Genomic DNA, 10,227 nt, shown 5'->3' on the forward strand with positions numbered 1-10,227 from the left:
GTATGTATGTATGTATGTATGTATGTATGTATGTATGTATGTATGTATGTATGTATGTATGTATGTATGTATGTATGTATGTATGTACAGACGGACGGACCCCAAAAAATATTCCCTTATGGAATACTTGTTACCAATTTTTCAAGAAAACAATTAGCCTTGTCAGTCACAAATGAAAAAACGATTGATTAAAACAACAACAAAAAAGAAACTTAAGCATTTAGAGGACTTTATTATGCTTGAATTAATATGTGCTTTTCACGACTAATACTTGTAGCACATTTAAACTTCAAAAGCATCAATAAACTGCTGAGAAACTGATTATGAGTGATTATCCATGGCTCTATCATAAAAAGACACTGTGCAACAGCTGGAGTAGCATATGATTTATAGTCTCCAGCTTGTGGCGCTTTTAAGTGAGGAAGCAGTTTATCAGACAGGAAACTGAACCGGTCTTTTCAGTCATTAGTTGGATCTAGTCACTCCCACTCTAAAATGAAACCAGTTGGCCATTTCAGATTCATCTTTAAATATGAGCCCATTCATACAGATCATGCAGACCCGTTTTTGTTGCACAACTGCCACAAATATGAACCCACACACCTTTAATTTCTCTATCTGACTTAATATAAACACAGACCTTTTCTTTACCTAACTTCTGTGAGCTTAATGAGATGTTTTGGGTAAAGGGTTTAAACTGAGTCTTAAACCTGAGCTGTGCCCTTCCTCTGAGTTTATTAACCTTAAATACTTTCATTAACACAGATAGGTTGTACTCAGTGACCTTGTAAAAAGTAAAAAGAGGGACTTGGTGGCTTCTAATACTTTGGGCAGATTCAAGCACACAAGGCAAGTTAGGTGTAGTATACTACTACCATGGACTTAGTATAGGAGATTTATGCAACATTTGATCAAAACGTCAACTAAACTCAAAAATATATTTGTGACTAAGATCAAAAATTACAGCTACGCTAATTAACAATTTGACTGATATCTTGACACATGGTGTAGCAGGGGGTAATTGCACAATTTGTTGTTGTAGCACGTGTGTATTTTTCTTGATACATGATCTTCGAGATTGAAAGAGAGAATGTTTATCCTATTTCTATAGCACACACATAGCAACCGCACTTCACCTAGTCAGATACGTTTATTTGTTTAAAATGGGATTAGGTATCTGCAAAGGAGTAGGTGAGTGTGTATATTTTGTTGCTAATAAGATTTCTAGGCTGGAGACAAGTCACTGTTTGTTTGACTTGCATTAAGGCTTGGGTGGTTGGGAGGCAGAGACAGAGGGGATGTGGCAGTCATGTTCTGCAGGGTTCAGACATGCTTCCTGTAATTAGCTAGTCCAATCACACACACACACATGCACAGAACCGTTCTGTTTCTCGCACAAACACACATGCTTCTATTTGCTGGTTTTCTTTGACTTGAGCTGAACTTGCATCAAGGACGGTCGCCTTAACGTTGGCTCACAAACAAAGAACTCCTTCTTCATGTGAAGTCAAATTTGCTTCCACTAATTCAGATGATGGACTTCGATGGCTATTTAAAGTGATGAAGTAAAGAGTCCACAAGCCAAGTCTGTTATTCTGTCTGCTTGTGTCTGTCAGTAAAGCTGAGTGGCGGCTGATCACACGTGAATGAATTTACGTGGCAATAGAAGAGGAACTTTCTCAAAGAAAAAAGGTAAATTGTCATTACTTACTTCACACACACACAAAAAAAAGTATAGTCAGTTTTACAAAACAGCGTGTTGATTATAGTAATTTTACATAATCAAAGTTACTGAAATACAATTGGAGGATCTCCTGATTACACAGATGGCTCAGAGCACTTTTTGAAAAGTGTCTCCTCTGTCATTATATGTGGGAACCACTGATCAAGCTGAATAAGAAAAACAGGGAATTTCCAAATTTCCACATTCCTCTGAGTCTCTTTCCTCTCAGCCTCACCATCTGCAACCCGTAAGAGCTCCTCAGCCATCAGACGAGGAGCTGAAAGGAGGAGGAGGGCATTTTCCCTTTAGCGACTGATCCAAGGAGACACATGGCCCAACTGTGATCCCATTCCAAAAGGAAATCTCAGAGAAAAGGGACTCCCTAAAGACGGACACTTTCAACAACAGTCTGCAAAGCTCTGAGAGATGTTGGAGTAGATTTGGCAAAGTTAAATTCAAATAAACATTGTGATCTCATCTGTACCCAAGCACTGGGGAGTATCTTATGTTTGGCTTGATATAAGCAGGTTATTGGTCCTTTAGAAGCATTTCAGGACTGAGAGGATCACTGGGTTTTGCGTCTTGTGATCCTTGTGTTGTCCTGCTCTCCGTCATGTTGCCAGCTCCTGTCACACCTGTCCCCTATCCCAATCGCCCCCAGGTGTTCTTCGTTGACTTTCGTTAGTGTTCCTTTATATTCTGCATCTTTGTGTCTATTCGTCCGTGTTTTGTCCGGTATGGTGTCAAGTTCTGTTCTCCCTCCGCGTCTCCTCGAAGGAGTAAGTCTGCTGCCCCGTCAGCTTTTGTTTTGTTATCATAAATAAATTAGTTCTTTATTCTACTTCCGAGTCTCCGAGGTCTGCCTGCACTTGGGTTCAACACCAAAAACCACACAATCATGATAAAAGACAGAATGAGCAACGGCAAACACACACTTTGGAAACTGATTGACTTAGTCTCTAAGTCCATGATGAGGTGTCACTGATGGTTGGGGTCTCTCCTTTGCAGGTTTTTGAACTTATGAAGATAACCCAATCGCAAATGAAATCAACATAAGAATTTCACATAAATAGGTAAACATAGATGAAATACATAGATCTTCTTCTTTGATGATCATTCCAACCACAACACCCTAAATGACAATCAATCCACAGCCTGACCTCCTTTTCTGCACACATTCATTGCCAAGGATTAAACTTGGCACTTTATGTATTTCCAGCTAAATGAGATTATACATGTGTTTACCTAATAAGTGTGAGAGTGCATGCTGGGGACACAGACAAAAACAAGTTGAGTATTCAAATGGTTAAATGTGGAAACAGGAGAAGGCAGATCTGGTCTGTGCCTTTGAGGTCTGATTGAGACTGTAAAGCTCAAGAGGTTAGAGGGGTGTTGGTGGTGGGGGTTAAAGTTGGAGAAATTTGGTGTTTATCAGTATATGGCCTTGTGCTCCTCTGTTCTCTTGTGACAAGGGGGAAATGATATCATGAATCAAAATAAATACCATATGGTGCGCCTAAAAAGGATAAGGGAGAAATCTTCCTTTAGGATATAAAACTGATGTGACCAATTAAAAATGTCTTTTTTTTTAATACATTTCTAAATCTTTGTGGAGCTAGAATGTGCAACACCCTTCAAGTTTTCTTTGATTGTCTCCTGGTGATCATTATTTCATGAAACTATTTCGTGTGCTGTGAACTTTAAGTACAGGCAGCACACTGGCTCAGTTGGTAGAGATGCCATTTCTCAGCAAGCAGGTCACCCCGGTTCAAATCCCGGTCCAGGGGCATTTCTGGGTGGAGTTTGCATGTTCTCTACGTGTACGCGTGGGTTTTCTCCAGGTACTCCGGTTTCTTCCCACAGACCAAAAACATGCATGTTAGGCTGATTGGCAACTCTAAATTGTCCCTAGATGTGAGTGAGAGTGAATTGTACGTGTCCCTGTGATGGACTGGAGACCTGTCCAGGGTGTCCCCTGTCTCTCATACAGTGATAGCTGGAAATGGGTACCAATGACACCCACGACCCGGAAAGGAAGAGGTGGGTAAAGATGATGGATGGATTTTAATTGCAATACCGTAAAACTGGGGCTCATTATCAAGAAAGAACAGACAAATCAAATAAATTCAAATTAAATGTATTTGGTACATTTAAAAACAACTGCTGTAGGCCTAAAGCGCCGCACACTCAAACACCAGGAACATGCTCTCAAAGTTTGAATTACTTTTATTTAATGTTTGATCCCAACTCCATAAAAAAAAACTTTTAACTGTCCTTGTAAGCATGGAAGATGAATTGTTGTGTAAGAATGTAGCTGCAGGCCAGATCCCCATAAAAAATAAAAAAAATGAAATGGTTTACACATGCACTTTTATTTTACGCTGAATATCTCACACTTTTTATGCAAAGAATCAAAGTTCTCAGACTATCATGGATATTAATTTAAATTGTCAAATGATTCAAAGTGACAGTTTTTTTTTTTAACAAACACATTGTAAAAAAAGTTATCTTTTATTAAAAAACAATTTCCACCAAGTATTTTTCTCTCCTTATCTTCACACTTGTCATCCTTTGTGATTTTTCTCCCATAGTAATAAGTAATAATAACAAAAATAATAAATTGCCGAGTTGCTGAAGGCTTAAAAACCTTTGCTCCCTCTCTTTTCTCCTTGTTAAATAACTTAACGCATCTCATTCCCTGTTCTTTTTGCTGATCAAAGGTCATAAAGGATATTAGAGGTTCACCAGCTGCCTTCGCCTCTGGACATCTCAGTAATGAGGTGGAGAGCTCACATATTACCCGAAAGGAGAGAAAGTGACGCTGAGATGTACATGGACAAAATGAGTAAGAAGAAAGATGAGTGTGAACACAGGGGAGGAGGTTCGAAAAATGATCACTTTTTACTTGCTGGCGTAAAAGGTGTGATGTCTGTCTACACCACCAATATGCTCCACTTTCCAAACGTTTGACTCAAGGTCTATAGCATGTCATTTGCTGTAGGCATAATTCAGAATGGTATGTTTAAACACAGGCTTTTTCATATGCAGATAAAAGAAAGTTAATAAGACTCTCCACCTGTCACTTTAGCTTTAGGTAGGAGAAAGAAAAAAATCCCACTTTTGTTTTAATTCATCTTTGGCTCATTCTGGTTTTTCCCTCTTTGGGTTCAGACGAAAGTTACTCAAAGAGCCTCATCAACTGCAGGTTGTAAAACACACAGCAAGAGCTTTTTTTTTCTTCTCAGGAAAGGAAGGTCTAAAATTACAGTTCAAAGGAAGCTTCATACATCAGTAATTGCCACCTGAGTAATCCCTGTGTTTATATATTTTCACGTGCCTTCTGCTCAGCTCAGTATTACAACAAGTGCAGCGGGAAAAGAAAAGGTTGAAAAATGGTTTTGGTATTTTTCTATATAACACATTTACAAATTTATAGTCACAATTGCATTTATTTAGTTTTTAAGCATGGCTAAAAACTACAGATTCAATATAGAAATGGATTCAGCTCTAAATAAATTGAAATTGTTTGTGTTTAAAGTAAAAGTGAGGCTAAAGAAGAGAAAGTGCATGTATTTTTTTTATACAAACCAATATATACAGCACAATATGAAACCTGCCAAAGTGAATTACCATCATGTTATAGTAGTTGCACCTTTCAAAGATGTGTTCAACAAAAAATATTATGTTTTTAAATTTTAAGGTAGGATGTCCTTGGCAGGCAACTGAAGGTAAGTATTTATGATGTAAATACAGTAGTCCCTCGCTACTTTGTGGTTCGACTTTTGCAGACTCGCTCTATCACGGTTTGTGGACGTGCAGTTCATAATACTGTACAAGAAAAATGTACAGGACATATGATTGTCAACTTTAATATTACTCAAGTGATTGACACAGTACTGTATACAGTACTGTACAGTAAAAAGTTAACGAAAAAAACAAAGTACTTGGGACATGAGCCACCATTTTGTAGTTTTCTCAGTAAGCCTTCCTTGTATTCCTGCTCATAATGACCACATTTCCCAGAAGCCAACAGTGCCCCAACCAGAACCCACATTTACTTCCACTGAAAAGCTAGACGGAAAGTTTTAATCTGATCGGAAATAGTTTGACGCTTATTACAGTGACTTTGGTACCCAGCAAATGCAGAGAAGCCGCACGGAACCCACCGAACCAGAGCAGAACCAGACCTCCAGACCCATTAGTGAATTTTGAGAGCTGGTTACCGGCCCACGAAGACTTCAGAGAGAGGACGTGCACCGCCCAATGTCCATGACTGTTTCCGTAGCACATCAGGACTTTTTTCATCCAGACTTGGACTCAAGCATCTATGGTCCCACGCCCGGAGGTGGCGCAGAGGTTAGAAGATGGGCTTGTGATTGGAAAGTCGCAGGTTCACCTCCCGGTACCGTCAACATCAAAATGTGGGTGGAAAAGGTGAAACACCCACACCTCCCTCCACCCTCATTCGCCCCACTTTGGACCCCTGAGCAAGGCCCTTAACCCCCACCATCAGCTCCCTAAACAGGTCTCTCTTGAAAATGAGTTCTTGTGGCTCAATGAGACTACCTGGATAAATAAAGGGTAAATGGGGGGGAAAAAATAAAAATAAACGAAGGTCTGCCCCCACCCAAAATGCGCTTCGACGTGCAAGAGCTGAACAGAACCAAACCAGAATCGGACCCCCAGACTCAGCTGTGAACCCAAGAGCTCCTAGCCGGCTCATGAGGACCTCTGAGCAGGGACGCATTGGTAATCAAAATTTACTAGCTACATATACGCAAGAATGTTGCTAAAATTAGTAGGTTTGAGTTTAGAACATTGATTGTGGGCTTTGTCTCTGCAGGTTACGTCTGAAGAAATGAACCGAAATGGACCAGAACAGTCGGACTGGAACCGAGAGCTGCTCCTATTTTGCAGAGCTGGTAAGTAAAACGTAGTAGCTACACATACAGTACGGTACGTATGTTGTTAAAATGGCGTAACACTGCAAGAGTGTAGGAAGAGTTTCTAAAGCCTTAAAATATATAAATACTAAAATAAACATAGCATCCCTACTTTGTAGATTTTCACTTATTGTGTGTGTGTGTGTGTGTGTGTGTGTGGGGGGGGGGGGGGGTGGAACCTAACGCCCCCAATAAACGAGGGACTACTGTATTTTAAAATGGTGATGTTATAAGCATTTTCATTAGGCCTTTTTTTTACTAAATTCAACAACTTTTACCTGAACAAAAAAAGGGTGGCCATGCAATTCTTCACAACAGTTTCAAAAACATTTTTTGCTCCTGTATCGATTTACAAAGAATACAATTAAGAATAAACCATGTAAACACAAGTTTGGAGTCTTAAGGGTTAGGTTGAGGTCATCCTCTCATTACAAAAACTGCTGTCTCACCAGCAGCTTTAGCCAAAGCATCATGACAGAACTGAGGAGGCAGCAAAATAAATCAAAGCCTGACCGCCTACCTACAACCTGCTGACATTCTGACACAAAACAAGCTGTGCAATAGCTTCATTAACTGCGAAACTGATGGTTTTCCTAAAGAAGGATCTCATTTCACTCTGCGTCTGCTGATCTAGAAACCGCACTGATGCAGATTTAAGTCACATGGAGCAAAAAAACTGAACAGTAGGTTCTCATTTTTGCTTCACAAAGCATGTACCTGCCTACAGGGGCAATTCTTAGTATAATAACCTCTTGATTTATGAAGTTAGATAGGACAAACATCCAAGCAGTTAAGGTGTATTAACATCTTTAGACATATGTTTAAAGTCTTTACATGTTGGTCTGCCAAAGCTTAAGGTCAATTATTTCTGAAGGCAGCGTGGTTTCAGTGTTCGTAACTCAATACTCTGTGTAATTAAGCTAACAGCCCTGAGTTAACAGAGGGTGTAAGCAAATAAAAGGATGACTGAGATGAAGGCAGTTTCATATGAAATAATCTTCCCTGGTCCAGAAGTCTAGACAGAATATAAATGAAACGTGGAGAAAAAAAGATGCTACTTTCTCAACGCATGCAATGTGTGGATAACATCAAAGCCAAAAGATCAATAGTTAGGTCATATTTGAAACACATGATAATGTGCTCTATGGAGTTCACTCCAAGAAGCCATAAAAAGCCGACCGCCTGTTTCATTGAGCTTACTATTGATTCCTCTCTGTATTTGCCCTCCTGACCAGAAGCAGGTTTAAAAATATTTCAGTTCTGATGTAATTAACAGTTGCTTTTCAGCGTCAGTCTATCCCACAAAGAGCAGCTTATTTTTTTTCCACATCGCTGTGATACCAGATGTTATGGAAATAGTCGTATGAATGAATACTTAAAACCGCATCCTTCTTCATTTCCCTGAACCGCTTCCAAGTCCTGCGTGTGTGAAAAATTCACACAATTCTGCCCGCGCCCATGTCTGTGTATGTACATATGAGTTAGTGTGAACTGACTGAAGGGTGTGTGCAAATTTAACTGGCAGAGCCCATGAGGCATGTATTAGGACTTGGATGTTTATCATTCCATGATGATGGGATCCAACTTCAGCCTTTTCACGGCGCTGAGTGCTAGCCAGGACACGTATTCGAGCGTTGAGACTGCGATGTGGAGGGATGTCAATCAATGTGGCAGCCCTGCCTGCAGGTAGTTTACGAACTGGGTGATACATGAAAAATAACAACCACACCTGGTTTTTACGTGGCATTAATGATTGGACTTGTCAGCAGTTATCTGATTACTTGTGATGAAAATGTAACTCTAGATCTCCAGAACATTAATCTCGATTCTTGAAAAAGTTAATTCCTTAATTGTTTTTACTTCTGTTCTCCAGCATTTTGCATTGCACCAATTTATTTTACAATATATATATATTTTCTTTTTACACCTCCCTACAGATGGACAAGTCTTGTCATTTTTCATTACATGCTCCAAGTGCACATTTATGAGTTCCTGACCGTTCAAATTCCACACCTATTTCCAGCCATGACTAACAGGCTTATGTGGAATCATCTCCTTCTGTTGCTATAGAGATCAAAGAAAAAGAGAAAAAATACAATGTTTACTTAGGAGTTTTATCTGCAAAGATAAAACCCCTCATTATTGTCAGAAAGATACACAGCAGTCAGTGCACATACCAGTGCGTGCACATCCGTAGTACACACTCAAAAACACAAGTAAACAGCCACAAGCACATAAACACTTCTCACAGACACATTCTTGAGTCAAAAGAAAGGAAAAATATATCCAATCATTGAGCCACGCCACACTGTGGATCTTCAGCCACTGTAGCTGAAAGACCAAAACAAAATGCATCAAGGTGTGCGTGGCTGAAACATCAAAAGCTAATCCAGATAGCAGAAGTTACTCTTCTTAGATCCCCCTTCTGCTTGGTGCCTCGCAGGTTAAAGCATAAATCTTCAATGACCATATCATTACACACCATTGAAAACCTGCATGCTTCTTATTCTCACTCACAGAAAAGACAGTTTATTTTCTTTCTGTGTGTCAATGTGCTTTAGCTCTTTTTGTTTTACAAAACACAATGTTTAATACAAAGCTACTAAAGATTAATCGTTTATTCACAACAGATGAGGCATTATCATTAATATGTTACAATATTTCCATCTTGGATCACTTTGGGTTTGGATAAAGTCAATGATAACAAGAGGCACGTGAACAGGGATACACAGTTACACCTGTCTCATTCTTAATTCACAGCAGTGATGGCTCTAAGTAAAGAAAATTGTTCTTTCTTTATCTCAAAATGATGTTTTTCTTCATTTTAGTGCAGAGTGCATTTTTTATTTATAGCACATATTTCATACAACGACCAAATAAAGCACAAAAACATATTTTGTTTTACCTTTGTGGGAGAGACGTATCCTTGGGTAGATGTTATCCGCTGAGAGAGCCATCCCAAGCAGATGAAGACATATCAGTATCAGTGACTTATTCACAGTCCTTTTGCATCCTGCCATCATCACTGACACAAACATTTTACACTCATCAAGTTCAAAACCAATTAAGTCCACTTAGCTTGAGCAGCAGGCTAATAAAAAAGGTATAAATCCACAGGTTTCTGCACAATTAAGTATTCGCAGAAAGTCTTCTTAGAGCTAAGAGTCTGTTTCTGTAGGATCACCACAGTGTCGATCAACTAGATGTATATCCGCAGTCTCGATGCAGGGGCTGCTTTCCCCTATAGCAGTCTGCTGAAAGCTGCATCCACCCACTACCTTGGTGGAAAAGAAAGTGATTTGGCTATTATCCTTGTTTGGTCTTAGTAACCAGGGAAAGAGGTCCAGTTGCTACATTCACGCTGCAGTGCTCACTGCTCCATATGTCAGTCCGTTTGTTTGTTTGTCTGTCTGAACGCAGATCCGCTCTTTCTGATGTGAAGAACAGGAAATTAAAAACTAAAAAAAAAAAAACCACAAGTCTAAGAATCCCAGAAAAGGGTAGAAGCTGTTAATTGCTAGAACCTTTGTCTGTCCCAGCAGGCAGACAGGCAGGCAGAGC

The 10,227-nt window shown here is 39.6% G+C and overlaps 1 protein-coding gene across 1 annotated transcript in view; it reads right to left on the bottom strand.

Moving 5' to 3' along the window:
- The window catches only part of sema3e (sema domain, immunoglobulin domain (Ig), short basic domain, secreted, (semaphorin) 3E), a 20,806-nt gene extending 11,102 nt beyond the window's left edge, over positions 1 to 9,704 (bottom strand). The window contains exon 1 of the mRNA XM_037683483.1: positions 9,572 to 9,704. Within this exon, the coding sequence (XP_037539411.1) occupies positions 9,572 to 9,704 (133 nt within the window). The remainder of the gene's footprint in view (positions 1 to 9,571) is intronic.
- Positions 9,705 to 10,227: the final 523 nt, after the last annotated feature.

This window comes from Nematolebias whitei, chromosome 10 (genome assembly GCF_014905685.2).
Source record: "Nematolebias whitei isolate Nwh7 chromosome 10, NemWhi1, whole genome shotgun sequence".
NCBI classification, from domain to species: Eukaryota; Metazoa; Chordata; class Actinopteri; order Cyprinodontiformes; family Rivulidae; genus Nematolebias; species Nematolebias whitei.